The 23,064-nt window shown below is 36.2% G+C and overlaps 1 protein-coding gene across 1 annotated transcript in view; it reads right to left on the bottom strand.

Annotated features, from left to right (window-relative positions):
- TASOR2 (transcription activation suppressor family member 2) overlaps window positions 1–21,986 on the bottom strand; it is a 49,756-nt gene extending 27,770 nt beyond the window's left edge. The window contains exons 1-12 of the mRNA XM_065871787.1: window positions 21,967–21,986; window positions 19,865–19,998; window positions 15,580–15,725; window positions 15,188–15,283; window positions 14,033–14,105; window positions 11,005–11,096; window positions 9,150–9,280; window positions 9,048–9,067; window positions 8,848–8,947; window positions 6,911–7,011; window positions 3,223–3,326; window positions 8–80 (exon numbers count right to left, since the gene is read on the bottom strand). Of these exons, the coding sequence (XP_065727859.1) occupies window positions 8–80; window positions 3,223–3,326; window positions 6,911–7,011; window positions 8,848–8,947; window positions 9,048–9,067; window positions 9,150–9,280; window positions 11,005–11,096; window positions 14,033–14,105; window positions 15,188–15,283; window positions 15,580–15,725; window positions 19,865–19,998; window positions 21,967–21,986 (1,090 nt within the window). The remainder of the gene's footprint in view (window positions 1–7; window positions 81–3,222; window positions 3,327–6,910; window positions 7,012–8,847; window positions 8,948–9,047; window positions 9,068–9,149; window positions 9,281–11,004; window positions 11,097–14,032; window positions 14,106–15,187; window positions 15,284–15,579; window positions 15,726–19,864; window positions 19,999–21,966) is intronic.
- Window positions 21,987–23,064: the final 1,078 nt, after the last annotated feature.

The following is a 23,064-nucleotide window of genomic DNA, read 5'->3' as shown; positions in this document are numbered from 1 at the left end:
TTCTTACTTGTTTCTGACATTAAGGCTGACGACGTAAGTAAAATGAAAAATTCTCGATCTTCTAAGCATTTGACGATTGCCTTAAACATAAAATAGCAAGAAAGAAGATTCAATTCCTCTCTCCTTCTCCCTCTACCACATTCTTCAGTGATTTTTAAGCTCATGAAAAGTTAAAGAAAAAAATTCTTGAAATGTCAGTATTTATGGGAATCAGGACAATTTTGTCCCCAGTATCAGAAACTGCAAGTTCCTTAGCATTCAAGTAATCTTGGCCTTGTTATGGCTACATATATTAAATAACTAGAACATCATGGGTTAGTTTTAGGATAGTGTTCAATTACATAACAAATCAATCAGAAACAACGTCTTTCATTTTTTTTCATTGACATGTTGGACATTTCATACTGCTAAGTAGCCGCTCTGTTCCCATTTAGCCACTACAAATTCAAGGTCAATCAGACCTATGATTAACATGTTAAGCTCATTTTAATACAAAACATATCACAGAATCCTGGGACTAGAAAAACTGGAAGATACCATCCATTAAAAGAATCCTTTCTACAGCTTCCTAAAAGATGAGTAATAAAAGGAAATAACATCATTAGGTCCCCTGGTTATAAGAAATGCAGATGAAAATAAATACTTCTATTTTCCCTCTACCACAGTCTTCAGTGGCATCTTCTGTCATTCTAAATCACAGAGATAACAGCTCTTCTTCCCCATTAGTCACCATTTCAAAAGCCTATATACCCTTAACAAAGATAAAATTCAATGTCATACGATAATTTGTCAGTTAAAAAAACAGAATAAAAGATACCACTTTATAAAGTGATAAAACATACTTCAAACATTGACAGGTCATAAGCCTACAAATACGATAAATCAATAAATTATTCAACAACTCAAGTATGAAAAAAAGACTTCTTTTCTAATTATTTATTGGAACTAATTATGAGACTGAAACTTCACCCACAGGAACAATCACTATTGTGAGTCTCCAAACATTTCTATCACAGCCCCTATGCATTGGTTGGTTTACATTTTTGTCTCCTATAGTCTTGTAAGTTCCTTGATGGCAGGGACAATTTGTCTTTTTGCTTCTGGCACACAGTAAGCACTCAAGAAAGAATTACTGAATAAATGTATCAACAGTTATATATACCCATATCTTTGGTATTTATCAGCAAACAAATGTAATTCTTGTTTTATTTTTTATCGGTGTAAAGAGTAAAAGTGACAATAATTAGCTACATTATTCTGAATTTTAGTTTTGTAATATAGATGAAAGTAAAATCCTATATCTGCTTAAAACTGTACATTTTTTTATTCCAAAATACGTGCAAGTAAAACAAATATGTAGTGTATCTTATTAGTCTCTCAAATTATGCGCTGAAAGGGCTATATAAAATTCCTATTTTAACCTTTGTGGGGAAAAAAAATCACAGAATCTTTGAAATATCTACTTCTAGCCTTTTCCATTCACACACAGAAAAATCCAGCCATACATGTCTTTACCACCTTTTAAAGAAGAGACCTTCCTCAGTACTGTTCTTGAAGTCCAGTGTTGTAGGTACAAGGGACATTTACTGCTCGTCCACTATACACCAGGCACCAAGGTGTCAAAGATGCTTAAGACATGATACCTACCCTCAAGGAGCTCAATGTCTAGGTAGGGAGACCGATATGTAAAGATTATTCATTATAAAATGAGGCAGGAAAAGCAGCCTGGAGCACTGAGAGCGAAGGACCTTATGTGATAAGTAATTTCTGTTAAGTAATTAACACACAAACTGTGAAGTAAAGCTGGGCACCGAGTCTCCTGAGTTCAATACCGGAACTACTCACAAGTAGACCCTTCACTAATGCATTTTCTGAAAGTATCTTTGAACTTCCTTCCTTTGAATTTCCAAATATAAAATGAACTACACTACTTCAAAAACACATAGCCTATAATCCCAGTCGATATTCAGTGGTTATCTGCTCAGCATCCTGTGTCACCCACTGCACCTCCTCACTGCAGAATGGGGGGCACTGACCTCGCACCCAGTTCTGGAAGGTGGGCTCTGAGTGGCCTGAACTAATCAGTGTGGGCCATTCCCTTTCTAGTTACTGCTGAGAGACATGCAGATGATGGAACTGGTCTAAGGACATAAGCCATGGTTTGGAGGACGGGTTCTCTCTGGATGCAAAAAGGAAGCACGCAGCCCTGACTGGCAGCCTAGGACAGAACTATTGCACAGAGGAGGGAGAAGCTGAAAGAAAAAGAGTCCTGAGCAAACAGCACTTGAACTTGCTTTACCATCTAAAACTGAAAAGTAAGCCTATCAAAACTCTTTATTGTTTAAGCCAGTTTGAATTTCTGTTACATGCAACTCAAGCATCTTACCTGACACTACCCACAAGGCAGCTCACCTATCTATTCTGTTAATTTACTGGTTTCATACTGTCTACTATGGGGATAAGTCCGTTGTGCCACTAAAGGGCTGAGCAGACTTGTTTGGTCACTTCCATCATGCACACTGTTTCCTTTGGGATGTTTGGGAATCACTCACTATAAGGTCAGCACCGACTCCTATCCTCAGACCGAGGAGCCCTGGTTAACACAGTGGAGAGGTCTTTGGATGTTACATATTTCTTAGTGGAATCGTGCTTTTCTACGCTATGAAAACAACAGAAGCAGCAACTTTTTCTTCTTTATACACCTAGGTGTTGACAAGGGTCACTTTTAAAGAAATATCCCACAAATCAATCTCCTTTGATTAATGCAGAAATACTAGGGATCTACTCAATTCTTCCATCATAAAACAAAAACAACAACAAAAGAGGATTTGAGAAAAACTGTCCTCCTATACTTAAAACCAGGAGTATGAACTGACTAGTGAGACACAGAAAAAGTAAACTAAGATACAAAGGGGATGAACATGTTAGCCAATAAATATCATGTCAAAAAATATTAAATGATAAATATCCTCTTAAGGGAATTTCCTGGCGGTCCAGTGGTTAGGACTTGGCACTTTCATTGTTGTGGGCCCGGGTGTGACCCCTGGTCAGGGAACTAAGATCCTACAAGCTGTGTGGTGTGACCAAAAAAAAAAAAAAAAAAAAAAATCCTTTTAAGCAAGCTAAAACAATTCAATCTAGGCAGAGCCAACTAATAAATAGATATCAATTTCTCAATTTAAGGAAAACATAATAATAATATTTTAAACTGATGATTCTTACCAATTGCTCCCTTTTAATGTACTCTGTTAGTTTATCTACTTTTTCCCCTTGTTTGTTGGACAGTTTCACCTCATACATATTGAAGCACATATCTTGGCAACAGACTGTGGAGAAAATCAGAAACACAGAACATTTCCTATTTTAAAATGCTATTGTGAAAAATTCCGTTTCTCCCTAGACCCACCGTGTGGCTGACATGGTTGGTCTTGGTGCTCCGGCCTGGTGTCAGGCCTGAGCCTCTGAGGTGGGAGAGCCGAGTTCAGGACACTGCACCACCAGAGACCACCCGGCTCCATGTAATATCAACCGGCAAGAGCTCTCCCAGACATCTCTGTCTCAACGCTAAGATCCAGCTCCACCCAATGGCCAGCAAACTCCAGGGCTGGACGCCCCATGCCAAACAACCAGCAAGACAGGAACACAACCCCACCCATTAGCAGAGAAGCTACCTAAAATCATACTAAATTCAGAGACACCCCAAAACACACCACTGGACGCAGCCCTGCCCACCAGAAAGACAAGATCCAGCCCCAGCCACCAGAACACAGGCATCAGTCCTCTCCACCAGGAAGGCTACACAAGCCACTGAACCAACCTTACCCACTAGGGGCAGACACCAAAACAAAGGGAACTACGAACCTGCAGCTTGCGAAAGGAGATCCCAAACACAGTAAGTTAAGCACAATGGGAAAACAGAGAAATATGTAGCAGATGAAGGAGCAAGGTAAAAAGCCCTCAGACCAAACAAAGAGGAAATAGGCAGTCTACCTGAAAAAGAATTCAGAGTAATGATAGGAAAGATGATCCAAAATCTTGGAAATAGGGTGGAGAAAATACAAGAAACGTTTAACAAGGACCTAGAAGAACTAAAGAGCAAACAAACAATGATGAACAACACAATAAATGAAAATAAAAATTCTCAGGAAGGAAGCAATAGCAGAATAACTGAGGCAGAAGAACGGATAACTGACCGGGAAGATAAAACAGTGGAAGTAACTACCGCAGAGCAAAATAGAGAAAAAAGAATGAAAAGAACTGAGGACAGTCTCAGAGACCTCTGGGACAACATTAAAAGCACCAATGTTTGAATTATAAGGATCCCAGAAGAAGAAGAGAAAAAGAAAGGGTTTGAGAAAATATTTGAAGAGATTATAGTTGAAAACTTCCCTAACATGGGAAAAGAAATAGTCAAGTCCAGGAAGTGCAGAGAGTCCCATACAGGATAAATCCAAGGAGAAACATGCCAAGACACATATTATTCAAACTATCAAAAATTAAATACAAAGAAAAAAATCCTAAAAGCAGCAAGGGAAAAGCAACAAATAACACACAAGGGAATCCCCGTAAGGTTAACAGCTGATCATTCAGCAGAAACTCTGCAGGCCAGAAGGGAGTGGCAGGACATATTTAAAGTGATGAAAGGGAAAAACCTACAACCAAGATTACTCTACCAGCAAGGATCTCATTCAGGTTCGATGGAGAAATTAAAACCTTTACAGACAAGCAAAAGCTAAGAGAATTCAGCACCACCAAACCAGCTTTACAACAAATGCTAAAGGAACTTCTCTAGGCAGGGAACACAAGAGAAGGAAAACACCTATAAAAACAAACCCAAAACAATTAAGAAAATGGTACTAGGAACATACATAGCGATAATTACCTTAAATGTAAATGGATTAAATGCTCCAACAAAAAGACACAGACTGGCTGAAGGGATACTAAAACAAGACCTGTGTATATGCTGTCTACAAGAGACCCACTTCTGACCCAGGGACACATACAGACTGATAGTGAGGGGATGGAAAAAGAAACTCCATGCAAATGGAAATTGAAAGAAAGCTGGAGCAGCAATTCTCGTATCAGACAAAATAAACTTTAAAATAAAGACTATTACAAGAGACAAAGAAGGACACTACATAATGATCAAGGGATCAATCCAAGAAGATATAACAACTGTAAATATTATGCATCTGACATAGGAGCACCTCAATATACAAGACAAATGCTGACAGCCATAAAAGGGGAAATCAATAGTAACACAATAATAGTAGGGGACTTTAACACTCCACTTTCACCAACAGACAAATCATCTAAAATGAAAATAAATAAGGAAACACAAGCTTTAAATAACACCTTAAACAAGATGGACTTCACTGATATTTATAGGACATTCCATCCAACAACAACAGAATACACTTTCTTCTCAAGTGCTCATGGAACACTCCCCAGGATACATCATATCTTGGGTCACAAATCAAGCCTTGGGAAATTTAAGAAAATTGAAATCGTATCCAGTATCTTTTCTGACCACAACTTTATGAGACTAGATATCAATTACAGGAAAAAAAAACTAAAAAATACAAACACATGGAGGCTAAACAACACGCTACTAAATAACCAAGAAATCACTGAAGAAATCAAAGAGGAAATAAAAAAATACCTAGAGACAAATGACAATGAAAACACGACCCAAAACCTATGGGATGCAGCAAAAGTTCTAAGAGGGAAGTTTACAGCAATACAATCCTACCTCAAGAAACAAGACAAATCTCAAATAAACAACCTAACCTTACACCTAAAGCAATTAGAGAAAGAAGAACAAAAAAACCCCCAAAGTTAGCAGATGGAAAGAAATCATAAAGATCAGATCAGAAATAAATGAAAAAGAAATGAAGGAAACAATAGCAAAGATCAATCAAACTAAAAGCTGGTTCTTTGAGAAGATAAACAAAATTGATAAACCATTAGCCGGATTCATCAAGAAAAAAAGGGAGAAGACTCAAACCAACAGAATTAGAAATGAAAAAAGGAGAAGTAACAACTGACACTGCAGAAATACAAAGGATCATAAGAGACTACTGCAAGCAACTGTATGCCAATAAAATGGACAACCTTGTAAGAAACGGACAAGTTCTCAGAAAAGCACAACCTTCCGAGACTGAACCAGGAAGAAACAGAAAATATAAACAGACCAATCACAAGCAGTGAAATTGAAACTGTGATTAAAATTCTTCCAACAAACAAAAGGCCAGGACCAGATGGCTTCACAGGCAAATTCTATCAAACATTTAGAGAAGAGCTAACACCTATCCTTCTCAAACTCTTCCAAAATATAGCAGAGGGAGGGACACTGCCAACCTCATTCTACGAGGCCACCACCATCCTGATACCAAAACCAGACAAAGATGTCACAAAGAAAGAAAACTACAGGCCAATATCACTAATGAACATAGATGCAAAAATCCTCAACAAAATACTAGCAAACAGAATCCAAGAACACATTAAAAGGATCATACACCATGATCAAGTGGGGTTTATCCCAGGAATGCAAGGATTCTTCAATATACGCAAATCAATCAATGTGATACACCATATTAACAAATTGGAGGATAAAAACCATATGATAATCTCAATGGATGCAGAAAAAGCTTTTGAGAAAATTCAGCACCCATTTACGATATAAACTCTCCAGAAAGTAGGTAGAGAGGGAACCTCCCAAGAATTGAATCACAGAGCTACTCTACACCTTTCACAAAAGACCCTTTTAAGAATTACTTAAGGGAAAACAGAAGTAAGAGGGCGAGAGAGAGAGTACACATGCACGCGTGCATGTTTGTATGAAAGAGAGGGTGGAAAAGAACTGGAACAGAGCTCAGGACATGCAGTGTACCATGACATCTGAACAGACCTTTGTGCTCCACGTAATTCTGTTTTCTAAAAGCAGCTTCTGGTAGTCTGTTTTTCAAAGACGACACTTTCATTACATACTTAAAGTCTAGTTCATGTGGTCTAAAAAACAAAATAACAATATTATGTAATGTAATAAACACTGAAACTACAGCTTCATAAGTTTTGGTTTTCTAATATAAAGCAAACAAAAATATTATAACCACAAAAAATTCTTAAATCTATAAACGCCAGATCAAATAATGTACATATTCATAAATATTATAGATTTTTGAGTATGTGACCTCATAAACCATGGTCTGCAAATGTGTTCCCATTTTCTGAATGCATGCATTTCTGTTATAACCAAAATATCCAGACATGTGGAAGAATTATGCATATTGGAATGAGAATCTTCTAGGAATTACACTACGTAAGAACTTTTGATAATATGGAACTGCCGACCATGCAGTGCCACAGGATGAACCGCAGCCAGACTTGCATCGTTTCCCCTGACTACCTTTTCCTTCTTTAAAACTCATTTTTAAATACTTGCAGACTTACAGATGCCTCCTTTCCCCCCAAATAATTCTTAATATGTACCCTTAAGAAAAATATTTCCTTATATAGCCACAAAACAATTAGCAAAAATCAAGAAATTAACAATGATACAGGACAATTTTTTAACCTACAGACCTCATTCAAATGTTGCCAACTGTCTCACTAAGGTCCCTTGTAACAAAAGAAGGTACTTTTTTCTGGTTCGGGATCCAATCCAGGATGCCACATTGCATTTACGTTATGTCTCTTTAGTCTCCTTCAGTCTGCAACAATCTCTTAGTCTCTACCTTCAGTGACCTTGATATTTTTGAATAATATAGACCATTTATTTTGCAGAATGTCCCTCCATCTGGGCATGTCTAAGATTTCTTCCTGATTAGATTGGCAGGAGCACCACAGACTGATATCCTGTTATTCTCTGTGCATCATATCAGGAAGCACATGATGTTTATTCCTCTCCTGGTGACATTAACTTAACCACTTAGTTAAGATGGTATCTGTAGCTTCTTCCATTGTAAAGTCTTTATTTTTTCCTTTGCGAGATATGTAAATACCATCAAACTTTCACCTCCTACATCAAGCCTCCATTGATTATTATGATGTTGCCAAAATGTGATTTCCAAATTCCATCACTCTTTCTATACCTATTAGTTGCACTCTATAGTGAGAAAGAACTTTCCCTTCTCTCCCATTTATTTATTCACAGAATCCTTAATTTATTCTATGGGCTATAAATTCCCTCTCTCTTCTTAAAAAAGGCCAGTAGAAAGTAAATGATTTCTAATAGCACACCAGTTTTCATTTTATTTTTCAATTAAAGCATGTCTAACTTTCAACAGTTTTGGGTGCAAACTAAGAATAGATTAAACAAAAAGATATCACAAGATGCCCTTCACAGTTCTCTCTGCAGAAGCAAATACTGTAATTCATCATAATGTAAATACATGTAAAGGCTACTCTACTCTAGGAAAATCGAGTGAAAATTAAAAAACTAGATACTGCAAACCTTATAAAGATTCTAATAGAATTCAGCGGCTAGAATCTGTTGCATCTGTTATCTAGGCAAGTCCAAGTTGTTTCTTGGGGAAAGTCAAACTTCTAGCATCAAGTAAATTAATTTAGCCTGAGAGATCATTTTCCCATAAATGGATTAAGATACTAAAATATAAAAAGTGATTTGTCAAAGATTATAAAACTAACTTATTTCAAGGCAACGGTCAGATTTATATCTGAATTTAGGTCTCCTGTGTCATGGCCCTGTGCTCTATACATCTCCCCAAGAGTAATCTAAAACCAAGTACAGTTGCTGCATTTCACACCAGTGCCAACAAGCAAGACCTCAAAATGAGAATCAAAAAATTATACAAGCATCAGTAAAGGCACTTATTCAATACTTACAGTTGTTTTGGAACCAATGTACCATAAGAGGACCAAAGAGTTATATCACACATCAGACAGCCTTGAATAATTAATTTCCCTTTCCATGGATAGATGAGAACTGTAAGAAATGAGGGTAAGAAAGAAACTGATTATTTAATTTATGAACAAAACATTTACTTAAAGAAACAGCTAAAAGAACCAATTAAATAATTTCTTACCATCTTCTTTGAGTTCAAGTCTAGGGGGAAAAAAAAGAAGCATATTTTATAAGAGCAAAGGAAAGAAATCCAGTAAAACAAAGTATGTACATAATTACTTACTTGCTTTTATGATTATGAGCTGGTGCTGCCATCTTTTTAGGTTCCCTGTACTGAAAAGCTACAATCACATAAGGACAGATCTGTCTGGGTCGCTCAATAACAGTGCTGCCTGAAAGTTCATAGAGGTAATACTGAAAGAAGCAAAATAAGTATTATCAGGGTAATACTACAGAATTCCACGTGCAGCAAGTTTATTTCAACCCCACCCAACCCCAAAATTTAACTCATTAGATTTAGAAATGATTTATTCCCAGGTGACTATACCTGATTCAGTTCAAAGGTGCGAAAATGACTCGTCTTGTGAGAAAACTTGTTAGTATTTACAGCCACGTGGCAATCATAGCCAGAAGATGGGCTGGTATAGTTAGTTGTATAATTCTCAGACACAAACTTGACTCTTCCCTAGAATGAAAATATTAAGACTAATCAAATGTTTTCAAATAGCAATAATCTTACTCTAGGATTTATTTAAAAGTAGCCTAATAAAGAACATATACACATGTTTGCTGTCAAGGTCCCGCCTCTTCATCAACAGGACCACCAAAGGCAATACTAAGAAGACAAATAATATAAATGTACTTCAGTGAGCAATCAAAACCTGTATTCTCTCCCCATCAAACAGCTTATGATGTTGGGCAGGGCTGGCTTCTAAGCAGTAAAGTAAGGAAGACTGAGAGCACATAGGCAAAAACTAAACAGCAGTATCCACCAGACAGGGTGGGATATGGGGGCACGAAACCAATGGCGAGGCACAATCTGACATAAGCAAAAAATGTCTGTTACCTGAGCTGCCAGGCACGTTGTCTGCGGCAGAACTACAGCACTTATCACAGAGAAGGAGAGGGAAGAGTAAGGGAGGGAAGCAGTGACTATGAACCAATGCAATGCTACTTTCCCTCCAGTTCTTGGGGACAAGTTTTGGAATGTGAAGAGTTCACACTCTTAAAAAAATCAGGGCTTCCCTGGTGGCACAGTGGTTGAGAGTCCGCCTGCCGATGCAGGGGACACGGGTTCATGACCCGGTCCGGGAAGATCCCACATGCTGCGGAGCAGCTGGGCCCGTGAGCCATGGCCGCTGAGCCTGTGCATCCAGAGCCTGTGCTCCGCAACGGGAGAGGCCACAGCAGTGAGAGGCCCACGTACCACAAAAAACAAAAAACAAAAAACAAAAAAAAAAAAATCAGTAGTGTTAGGTTTATAACCAAAGAACTTAAGATAGTAGGAAAGCTAAAACAAAAGCAAAAACAAAACAAGACCACAGAATATGTCCTCAAAAAGCCCCCCAATCTCTAAAATTAGAGTTTTCCTACTATTTGAGTGAAAATTCTAATTGCGTGATTCATTTATACTGGACTATTTAAGGGCATTTAAAAATTTCTGAGATCATCAGTTGCAGGTGCCCCATGAAACTGTGAACAAGGTCTCAATGTTTTAGGGGTTAAAAAAATATATAAAGGTTTCTCATTTTGACAATTTAAATCAATGAATGTTGCTTTCTAAATTCATCTCTTATAACTGAAATCACACTGCTTTATAAGCAGCTACTTGTTTTCTGTTATTTACTATTTAAAAAGTGGCATTGTGGGACAGGGTGAGAGGAAAGCTTTTCACTGAATACCTGTTGTATTATTTTGAAGCTTTTTTTAAAAAAACATATTCATAGATCATCTACAAAATGAATTTAAAAAAAGCTTTGTCCGTAAAGGAAAGCAAAAAGCAGTTATTTTTTCTGACTTTAGATAGCTGTCTTTGGCAAGGACTATGTGTAGCAAATGATCTGCAAAGAACATTATCACAGACTGATAATCTTTCATTTTTAAAAGAAAAATTACATAGAAGCACATTTAGTCTTTACCTTAATTAGATTAAAAATTACAACATAACCAGACTTCCCATGATACCAAGGTCTTGCATGAAGATAGTCTGAGTATTTGGAAATGTATACACCTATAAAAGTATAAAAATAGATTAATTTACACTTTAAAAAGATTATTTACACATGGGTTACCTTTAACTGAACAAGACAACACAAAAGACAAATAAATGCTAACATTAAAAAACTATTTTGAAACTGCTTACCTTTTACAAACTATCTGAGATATTCTAAAGGTATGGAAACATTAGAGCTAAGATACAATACATCTGTTCGACAACCAATTTTCTATTTGGGTATGGTAAGTGAAAAGGGATAAGAGTATCACATTTTTGGAAAAGTCTTCGTGAGTCTGTTTTTTCTCCATGCAATCATTCAGTGAAAAGGCCTATAGTAATCTGATTCTCAAGTTAATTTTTGCAAAAGATCTCAGTAAGTACTCATATTTAAGAATGTGTGCTGAGGTCTACTACACTGCAGCTGTGTGCCAGGCAGCAGTGCCACAAAGGGAAATACAACGAGGTCCTGCCTTCAAGCAGCTTATTCTGCCCGGCTGTGAATTCCAGGGAGGCGGGGGTTATATCTGTTTTGTTCACCACTGTAGCCACATCACAGCCCACTGCAGCTTAATAGAGAAGTGAGTCTCAAGAGGGGAGAGACTCCTTTAAGTTACGACAGGAGAAGAGGATCCCCACACGGCAGCAGCAGTGAGAATGAGGAGGAAAGGACATATTTCAGAGATATTCCTGAAATATCTCTTTTGAAATATAAAAGACAATGGTGAGGACATGGATATAGCAGACAGAGCAATAAACTTGTGGCCAGAAGATTGGGTTCCAGCTCCAGGTTTTTCACTTACTGCTAATAACCATGTGACTGAGGAGTACGTCACTTAAGCGGGCAGGGTGGGCATGAGTATAGATACATAAATCACAGGGTTCTCAGGAAGATTTAAAAAGATCCATAAACTTTTAAAACTATAATACACTACAGTAATATAAAGGATTATTTTCATACACAGAACTATCCATTTCTATTTGAGCCCAAAACTACAGAACACACACAGGCAGTAGTGCTATTTTATTATTACCCCCAGTACATGTGATGAAGAAGATTGTGTATTTATAGGAGCAATCCAGCCTCTATCTACTCCACCACCCTACTGAAGCCAGCCTCTCAAACATCAACAATAAACTCATGTGATTGCAGTAAAGCACAAAAATGGCCTTAATTTTTAGAGATGTAAGCTGAGGTGTTTGCTTGTAATTCACTTTCACAATTTTCAGAAAAAAAAAAAACTTTTTTAAACAAATGAAGAGAATAATGCAAAACATTATCTGTTAAACGTAGGTGGTAGGTATATTATACTATGCTCTCTACTTTTTCTGTTAGCATTTTTCATAATGAAAAGAAAGGGGGGTTAAAAAGAGTAGGGGAGAAGAAAAAAAGGTTTTAGGTAAACTGTTATTGGGGTTATGAACTTATCCCCTTTCATGTCCTTTAGAAGAGCTGAATATAAGTTTAAAAAAGCATTTGTTTTACACAGAGTTACCATATAAGCCAGCAATTCCACTCCTAGGTATAAACCCAACAGAAATGAAAAATCATGTCCACATAAAGACCTGTACAAGAATGTACATAGTAGCATTTTTTATAATAGCCAAAAAGTAGAAACAACCAAATGTCCATCAAGTGCTGAATGGATAAAGAAAATGTGGTACAGTGGAATATTATTCAGTCAAAAAAGGAATGAAGTATATGCTACAACATGGATGAATCTCAAAAACACTAAGCTAAGTAAAAAAGCTGGTCACAAAAGGTCATATACGATTCCATCTACATGGAATGTCTGGAATAGGCCAATCCATAGGGGCAAAAAGTAGAGTACTGGTTGCTTAGGCTGGTGGGAGTGGGGAGTGACTGATGAAAATGGTCTAAAATTGATTGTGCTGATGGCTGCATATTCATTTTAGTGAATATGCTAAAAAAAAATTGTATACTTTAAACCATGAAGCCCAGTAATCCTTCTCAGTGCTGATCTCCAACTTCTGTAGCATCTGACACTGCTAACACCCCTCCTTACAGCCTTCTGTTCTCTGTGAAACTCCCCCTCCTGATTCCTCATCCCCTGGACTGCTCTCAACTCCCTCTTCCTAGCCTTGCCCCATGGCCCCATCCCTTGCTCCCATAACCACCTGAAAGTTCTGCTCTTGCCATCTTTGCTGCCCCATGTAACAATGTTTTTGGCTTCAATTAACACCCACCCGCTGCCACCTTGAACCCCAACCTCCAGTTCTAATCCCTTTTCCAACTATTTTTACCACCAGCAGGACAGCTTTCAGAAACACTTATGACCACTTCAATATTTCTCAAATTTAGCTCACTGAAGTGGTAGTGTTCATTTAGGTGTAAGCTCCAAGCTAAGCACTTGACACAGTCTCATGTAATCCTCAGAGCAAATCTAGATGATAGTTTTATCTATTTTACAGATGAGGAAAGTGAAGCTTAAAGAAAATAGTGCTAATCCACATTCTTGACAATAAGATTACCTTTCTCTTTTAACTCAACAGCTTCCCTACAATTTCCTCTCCTCCGTGTCTCTCTTCTACTGACAATATCAGTGCAGTGTAAGTTACCTTACATTTGATTCTTTCTGTTACTCCTCACATTCCACAGTTGCCAAGGTGTGTCAGTTCCATCTATTATGTGTTCCTACTGCCATTATGATAATTCAGAAGAAATCCTCACTAGCCCCAGATGACTGCACTAAACTCTTGGCACTGAAAGATACCTTCAGTACCTTTTCTAGTCCAACCATCCTTTTAAAAAAGATAACTCCTATTAGAAAACCTTAAGTCTTAGACTCAAAGCTCATTTATATGTTGAAAGGTCTGCTTCCAAAGATTACTATTTATCATCAATGAGACTAGCATTTAACATAGGTATCTTATGTAACTAACTAAACCCCACTTCACCTTGTAAAAGAGATTCCTTTTCCTTACAGACGTACCTTTCCCTGGGTCACCCAGAGTGGTGATAGCACTGCTGCCAACACAGAGTCCACGCTGACATACCAACTTTGCCTTAAACAAAAGATCGTACTTTGCTTATCATATCGTTCTTGGGAGGGTCAATGAAATAACTCTATAATCTATATACAAACTTTCAATACAGAATCTGTACATTGTATGCATTCATGGCACAAAGCAAGCTTATGTAAGGCAATTGTGTTTTAGTTAATATTAACAGTACAAACTTTTTCGTGAAATTTTATTATTTCTGTTAACAAAAATGTCACCAGCAAAACCAAATTAAACAAGCTCACAGATAAGTCCTCTCTTGAAGATTTCTTTTTCAATTACAGCTTGGGAATCACTAAGTTTGAAAATGTCTTACCCGCAAATGCTTTTTTTTTTTTTTTTAGTATGAATCCATAACATATCTTATTTGGAAGTTAAATAAACTCTCTAGTATTACTATATAATCCATAAGTTATATGGTAATGTTAATTATTCTTTAGCAAATCTATCCCTGTTCTTTAAAAACCATGACCTCAACCGAAATACTACCTTTGAATTACTTTAAGTTGGATTATAGATCTCTAGCATTGCTGAACTGTATCTAGAAGCCACACACATCTCTGGAGACATACCTGCACACAGTAGTTTCCTTCTCCACAATTTAGGTACAACCAACAATATGGATGTTCAATTTTCAAAATAAGGCATGAAACAATTCCAAGTAACTAGAATGCTGAACGTGTTCATCTTGTCCCCAAAATCATGTAATTTAAACTTGAAAAACCTCCACAAGAAATAGAAAATATCTATCTAAACAATGATCGAGAATAGAAAATATCCATTCACTCCATTAAAAGTCATTATTAATACTTAAGAAATCTGTATTAATCAAAATCTCACCACGAGCTTACAAATGTATTCAAGATAAAACTAAAGAAAACCTATGGAAAGTTGTAGAACTCCAATCTCTTTCATGACAAGCTTTCACTGTCATTTACAATGCCACCAAACTAACAAAAAAGACTGATGAACTGGTAATCTTACAAACTTTATAGACCTAAAATACCAATATTTAACTTTAATGATATAATTAATTTTGTACATTAACATCACAAAATTACTTTTCTACGATCAAATTCCCTTACCTGATTTTCAGTTTCAAACAGAAGAAACCCGTAAGTTTCTTGAAGTTCTTCGTGAGTATAGTTACTTGCTTTTTTTTCTTGGTAAAAAGTTTTGTACTGTATAAGGAGAGAATAATCAAATGTTATAAACATGTTATTTTGCCTTGAAAATTAATTTTTAAAAATGCATCATCTGAATTCCTCCTGCTAAAAGACTAATGAAATTTATTATTTTTCTATTCCCTAGAATATATTATAATTACCTTTCAAGTGACTATTTCCAAGGATCTTTTATTTCAGCTGAAATGTGATAGCTAAAAAGAACTAGGCTTATATATCAAAAATAATGCGTCTATTTCTTTAAAACTAAAATCAAACAAACACACAGACACAGTGTGTACCAAGCACCTCACCTCATTTAAGAAAATGTCATTTTTCACCAAAGTCACTTGACTGTACTGAAAACCATGCTCAGATGCAGAGTCCAAGTAAGAAGTATGGAGAATTGAAACTGCCCTCTGGAAGAGAGAGTCTGAACTCAAGGACACTGTCTCAAAAACTGTAAAACACAAACAAAAATAATGCAACTGTTTAAGATAACCAAAGGATGGGGAAAAGTGGCACACTAAATACCACTGAATACTGATACAGGAAATATATCATCTATGATAATAGGAAATAATCATCTATTTCCTTCCTGTATAATTAAGACATTTACAATGTGCTTTGGCTACCATATCTGGACTATCTTAAAAGATCTCACATGTGAAAATAACCTCAATGGATTATAACTGAGGGTGAATTACTTTTAATGAAAGAATAAATCCCTTTTGGTTTAAAGCTGGGTGCTGTAACCATACTGGGTAAAAGCAGATGCAACTGTAGTGTCAAGTTGGTGGTCAGCAACTGCTTAGACCAATGCTTCTCACTCTTACATTTTTTTAAACCTAAGCCACATTTTGATAAACTTACCCTTCCTGTCTTCTCACCAAATCCCCAAGGAAGTCTGTTAGGTTCCTTGGAAGGAGCCTACTACTGCACACTCAGCAAACACATTAGAAATCATGTTTCTTTGGGGCTTCCTCACCAGCCTGTACATGTCTATTAAAATTTACTTCTTATGGGCTGTATTATAAAATCATCATTTTACAAAAATAAAACTTCATTACTTTTTTTGAAAGTGCTTTTTTCAAACCATACCCATGTGTTATCCCAAAGATGCTGGTATACCCCTCCCATGAGAGGCATGCTTCCTAATTGAGAACTACTGACTCAATCCAGTAATTCTCTTGATTGAGCCCTTGTGTTTTTTGATTTTACCAGTCCTCACTTAGCAAGAACTGAGCCTAATGAGTTCTCATAACATTTAACTATTTGATTTGTTTACTCCTTTCTATTTACAGCCTCTCTATTCTCTTTAACAAGGTTGGGGGGAGGATACACACTGATTATTTGTAAATAATAGAGAGAATAATTTATGTAAGACTGGAAGTTTGGGCCTTACAGTATAAATAAGTACATTAATATGGCTTCCTACTTATACCAGGACTCTGCCAATTACACTAAAGTTCAAAAGCTAAAGAAAACATAAGCTTTTTAATTAAAATTAATTTATGAACAACAGATTTAAAAACCCTAGACTATTACAGAAATCAAAACAAACATTTCAGTATAATTCATTTGGACTAAACTGTCCTAATGCTTCAATTCCCAAGGTAATCTAAAAATGATTTTGATAATAATACTTCATAGTATCAAAAATAAAAGATTATAAATAGCAAGGAAAGAAAGAAAAGAGGATGAAACACTTAAGAATATTCTGAAGTTGGCACATCTGATCTATACCGATTGTATCTTACTTTTATTTTTCCTCAGTTTCACCTTCTCTCTTTCAATATCAGTATACCAGTGCTGTGAAAAATATGGATATTCTAAAGAGATTCAAATAGCAAAACACCAGTGATAACAATTAAAAAATTATGGCTTTCTTTAGCTACTTCCTCAAAACAAACTGGGAAGCCTATGCACTTGCAAACTCCTTTTACAAATAATCTGTACAGCTAGCTCAAATGCAAGTCAGGATTCCTTTAAAAATTATAATTTTGGAAACCTAGTATTTAATTTTTTTAAAAGGCAATATAATATTATACTATGAGGCTCAATATTTGTGAAAGATGTTGCTTACAAGTGAAAGAAATAAAAGTTGTCATAGCTTTGGAAATGACCAATCTATGATTATCAACTTCCCTAAATTCTGCAAGATGTTAATAGATTATAAGTTTCAGAAGTACTGAATACTACATATATCCCCAATTTTGAGCGTCAACGCACAATAATAAACTGAAAACTGTGAGAAATAATGCAATTTAAAAGACCCTATCTAATACAATGTGGGGAGTACTGCTCCCAATAAAGCTAGGACTAATGGTAATGATTTAAAATAAACAAGGAGGAACAAGTAAGAAATGACTTATTTTGTACTTTTATACTGTAACTTCTAAAACTATTTATTTATGGTTAAAAATGCTTCCTTTTTATGTCAGCACTCTCCAAATAGCCATATGTTAGAAAAGTAATAATATTACTGTTGGCAGAAGGAAAAGCATATCAAAAGAGAAGTTAATGGAAGACCACAGTAAACCCTGAATCTTTCATGACTTCATAATAAATGACCTCAATTATACTCTCAAGAAAGCACAAGTTTCCTGCTCTATAAGTAAGGACATAATGAGAATTTTATTGATAAATCATTTGACATTGCCTCTTCCCACACAATGCGCTTTCATTTAACCACCTAAAACAAGTGTACAAAACGAGGAGCATCAAATAAATGGATAGTTTCATTTTTTGCTGAGCAATGCACATGCTCTAATTAAACAATCAAGATGATGAGAATATTAAGAGAAAGAAGAGGGGGCTATTCCACAAAGAAATCTAAAGCAACATCTAAGAAGGTAACTTGAAAAGTACCTGTCTGTAAAGCATAAAGAGTATCCCTTATGGTTTAAGCGATCAACAAAGAGCACATGGAAAAAACTGAAGTTGAATCAAACTGGCTCTGAAAACTGAGTTAATATTCTTTCCTGTAGCACCTGGCTTTGGGCACGTTTCTCTGCCATTTGTGGATTGGATCTTAAAAGTAGGTCAAGCTTGGGTTTCCCTGGTGGCACAGTGGTTGAGAGTCCGCCTGCCGATGCAGGAGACACGGGTTCGTGCCCCAGTCTGGGTAGATCCCACATGCCGCGGAGCGGCTGGGCCCGTGAGCCATGGCCGCTGAGCCTGTGCGTCCGGAGCCTGTGCTCCGCAATGGGAGAGGCCACAACAGTGAGAGGCCTGCGTACCGCCAAAAAAAAAAAAAAAGTTAGGTCAAGCTTGACACAACAAGTTGGATTCTGCTCAAAGCGCCCTGCATCAATCTCCCCCATCTCAAAATCCATGACAGGGATACTGAGTGTCTGATTTTGGGACACTTTTTTCTCTCTTTATAACTTCTAATAAGAGAGATAAAAAAATTATAAACCAGTTTCTGATGCTATACCACAGGTATCTATTTTCCATTCTATAAGCATCTGGTCTGAGAGCAAATAATGAGATGAACAAACGTCAACAACTTAGGTGTCACAGTAATCTAACAGAATCTAGCCACTTCTACATCTCCCCCAGACTTACATGACCACAACTCCTGTTTGTGAATTAAGCAATAGCACTTATCAAAGACAGAAACACTAAGAACCCAACAATATGTGCCATTAAAGGCCCTTATTAGTAGAAGGCAACCTACACCTTTTAATACTCTCCATGCCTATATACTTTATCTCCTCTAAGTAGGTCATTTGACAGTTGTTGAAGGAACAGCCCATTCTTTAATCACCTAATCCTAAAATGTACTGCCAGTTTAAGATATATACAACTTTTTTAGAACACAATTTGGCAGAAAGTAACAAAAACTTAAATGGGCATACCAAATAACCATTCCATTTCTGGGAATCTATTCCTCAGAAATATTAGCATAAGTGCAGGGGTTATTATGTCCAAGGGTGTTCCATGCACCAACACCTGTAACAGCAAAAACACTGGAGACAACCTAAATTGCCATCAATAGGGAAACACCTTGCAATTACTAAATAAAAACAAAGTAAATCTGTATATACTGACGTACAAAGATATCTATTGTATACTACTGAGTGAATAATATGTATTATCTGTCATTTTGGTAAAAAAAACATAAAAAATTATGTGTTTGGAAGTATACAGAAAAAGATGTAGAAAAGATGGGAAATCCAACCGTTAACAGTATATACACCAATGGTGATTGGGGAGTGGACAAAAAGGAGAACTTATACTTTTGCCTTATATATATCACTACAATTTAGATTTTTCTTACATAAGCATGTATTACTTCTACTATTTAAAATATCTCAATTTAAAATCAAGTAAAATAAATCATAATTTCAAAGAAATACAAATAGAGGAGTGTGACAATTTCTCTTGAACATATACACCTTTTCTGATGCAATTTGCAAACTTAATCACCTATCAATTTTGGACTAATAATTATAAGAAATCTGTAGCTACTGGAAGTTATAATTTTTAAAAAAGTCCTTTCATTTTACATGATCTAAATTAAAATCTAAAAAACTGTACTGTGCAACTTTGGATTCATTAGTAATAGCTTATAGCATTTAGTTTAATACCCACTCTTCTCTGATATGAACCTTGTCTCGGTCTCCTCTACCAGGGAATGTAGCTGGGAGGGTGGTCTTAATTCATTTTCACCAAGTATACCCCCAGAATTCTTGACATAGTCCTGTTCTCTGCTAATGTCATAAATGCTAAAATGAAAAAAGAAAAAATTAAATCATAAAGTGAATAGTTCTATTTCAGGCATATCTACTATATAAATAAATGTTTACTGAGCATCTAGTTTGCATTAGGTACAATTTTGTAATGTTTCCCTTCTTTGTCAAGTCTCCAGAGCTAAAGGCTAAATTTGCTGTATAAGAAGTAGTAACACACATAAATTGAAGTGGTTTTCCCCCAATTCTTTAATTTCTAAAGAAAATTTTCTTCACAGAGATAAACAGGAATCAATTTTGCCTCATTGAAAAAAAACTTTCAAAATGCACAGATTATAGAACCACACCCATGTTCTACTGGCTGGAAATAATAAAATCAAATAGAACACAAATAAAACCTCTTCCCACCCCTAAATAAGTAATATTTGATTCACCCTTCATTAAACAAAACTATTAGTGATGACTATTATGTATCTAGTACTATGCTATACCCTGGATTTTATCAAGACAAACGAGAAAAAGGCTCTATGATGAAAGTGTCCGGGTGGCCTGGAGATCTTAGAATGTGCTCACAAAATACTCCTAGAGTGAGCGTGTGACCTTTGGAAAGCAAGGGCTGTATCTCCTGGTGACAGTGGTCTCAAAGAGGAAAGCAGAGCTGGAAGTAAAGACCCTCCCAAACCAGATTACACTTGCAACTTAGAAAAGGAGTAGCAACAAAGGCACCATATTTTTAAAAACAATCCTCAGCTTCAGGAGCAGAGGAGGGAGCCCTTAAGCCTGAAAACTGCTCTGTTGCATCCGTACACTGGGCTCAAACACATCTTCAGAGCTAGAATAAGATGAAGCCAGGGAGAGTGCATCTTTTCCTTTGTCCTTGGTGAGAAAGCTTTCCCAGAATTCTCTCTGCAGGCACCCCATTCTCACCTCATTGGCCAGAACTGAGTCACACGTTTATTCCTAAAACAATCACTAACCAAAGAGAGTGGAATTACCATAATGAGCTTAGAGTAACTAATAGTCACACAGCCCCCCACTCTCACCCACCCAAGCTGCTCCTGAAGCATGGGATCACCCCAAAAGCTAGACAAAATTGTGGTTTGGGGGAAGGGAAGAAAAAGGGAGGTGATTACTGGGAAGGCAGTCAACAACATTATCACCCTAAGGTCTCAACAAGTTAGTGGTAGGTCTGCACTAGAATCCTGGTCTCCTGAATCCCAATTTAATTCTCCCCTCTTGACATAATGAATGATATAATCAATATTGCTACTTTTTCTAAAGAATCTTAAATATATTCACACAGTTCTACCTCAAATCCTTTTTGAAAAAAGGTGTACTATTATAAAACTATACATGCTATTTTTTGTAAAGTATACTGAATTTCTCAAATAATGAACTGCTTGCAGTTCCTCATGTGTATCGTGTTTCCACCTCTGCATTTGCTATTTCTATTGCCCTGAAAATGTATACACTAGTGTCCTTTTTTGGCTTATCATTTGAATACTTACTTAGATTTCAGGTATCAGTACCTCTCTGAAACCTTTCATGACATATCCCATCTCAATGACACTGGCTGTTGGTATCACTGGGTACCCACTGTTCCAGATTCTCCCACATATTTATAGTACTGATTTCGTTATAGATTTTTCTTCCTACCACTAGATTAGATGAAAAACTTTCTTGACTGGATCTTTATTTTCTAAATACTTTCTCACTCTTTTTGTCTAATTGTTATGGCTATTCTATTTTTTAGGAGAGTTCTTCAGCTTTATTAACTAATCCTTTCCTGCTTCCTGAATAATTTCTCTTCCTTTTTAAAAAAAAGAATCTCTTCTTTTACGTAAGTTGTATTTTCTCTTTTCTTTTTAAAGATACCACAGTTTACAGATACTTCTATTTCTATTCAACCCATATTCCTGCCCTGAGAAGTACTTGGTACCTCTAAATCCTGAGCCTTTTCCAGATTCTGTGGAGGGAATCGGCTTGCTTCTCTTGTTGGCTTACCTCTCTTCAGCCTTCAGCATTCTCTAATCCACTAAATCATTTAGTAATTGACCACCTTCTTTTGTAGTTTCCCAAATATTGATTTCATTTATCTTCTCCTTTCTCACTCTCTTGATCTTTGTGGATTTATATCTTTACTCTTTTACTATAATCTTAGTGGAATTTCCAGAGGAGTGTACAACTGGAGGTGTCACAGACATAACTGAAGTGTCTACTTAATGTAAGTCTTAATTTCTTCAATCAAAAAATGTGCAATATACCACCTACCATGGTAGCTACTATCACCATTATTTTTATTTTAACTTTTATAATTATGAAGCCCTCATTTTATTTACTTATGTATTTATCACAGAACTAATTACATATCAAATCTTCAACAAATATTAATTTTAAAAGAATTAATTTTTAGTGTGTATTAACGCAATAACCATTTACTCAAATACATGAAAAGAACAGTCAAAGTAGATCTTCAATGATTTCTTTCAGAGTATTTATCATGGTTTATAATTACATAATCATAACTATTTCACTAATGTCTATTTACCTAATAAACCAAGCCTTATGAGGACAGGAATCATGTCTGTTTTGTCTACTTGTGATTACCCAGCATCAGCCCAATGCCTGGCACGCAGTGAATGTTCAGTAAATATGTATTTGATAATTAAATGAAAGAATAATACTTATGCAATTTAATCTGTTCCAAAACTCAGAAAAAGAGCTTCCCGATTTTTTTATAAAGCAGTCAAATGCTAACACCAAAATCTGACAAAGAAAATACTAAGAAAGGAAACTATAGATCTCATGAATATTGATACTAAAATCCTAAAATATATGTATTGGCAAAGGGAATCCATCAGGACACTGATATAATAACAGAAGTCAATTAAGGTACATTTTAGGAATGTATGAATTGGTTCAATAAATAGGAAATCCATAAATTTAACTAACCACATTAACAGGTCAAAGTTATCATGAGGGGCTGCTGGAACATGGGATGAGGTAGGAGAGCCACATGTCAGACTGTCCAAAGGAAGTTACTATATACTTCTTTCCAAACAGATGACTTAGATAAGTTTTTGTTGCTGCACAGTATTTTTT

This window comes from Phocoena phocoena, chromosome 2 (assembly GCF_963924675.1).
Source record: "Phocoena phocoena chromosome 2, mPhoPho1.1, whole genome shotgun sequence".
NCBI classification, from domain to species: domain Eukaryota; kingdom Metazoa; phylum Chordata; class Mammalia; order Artiodactyla; family Phocoenidae; genus Phocoena; species Phocoena phocoena.
Note: the sequence above shows the minus strand (reverse complement) of the source record. Positions and strands in the feature narration are given on the sequence as shown.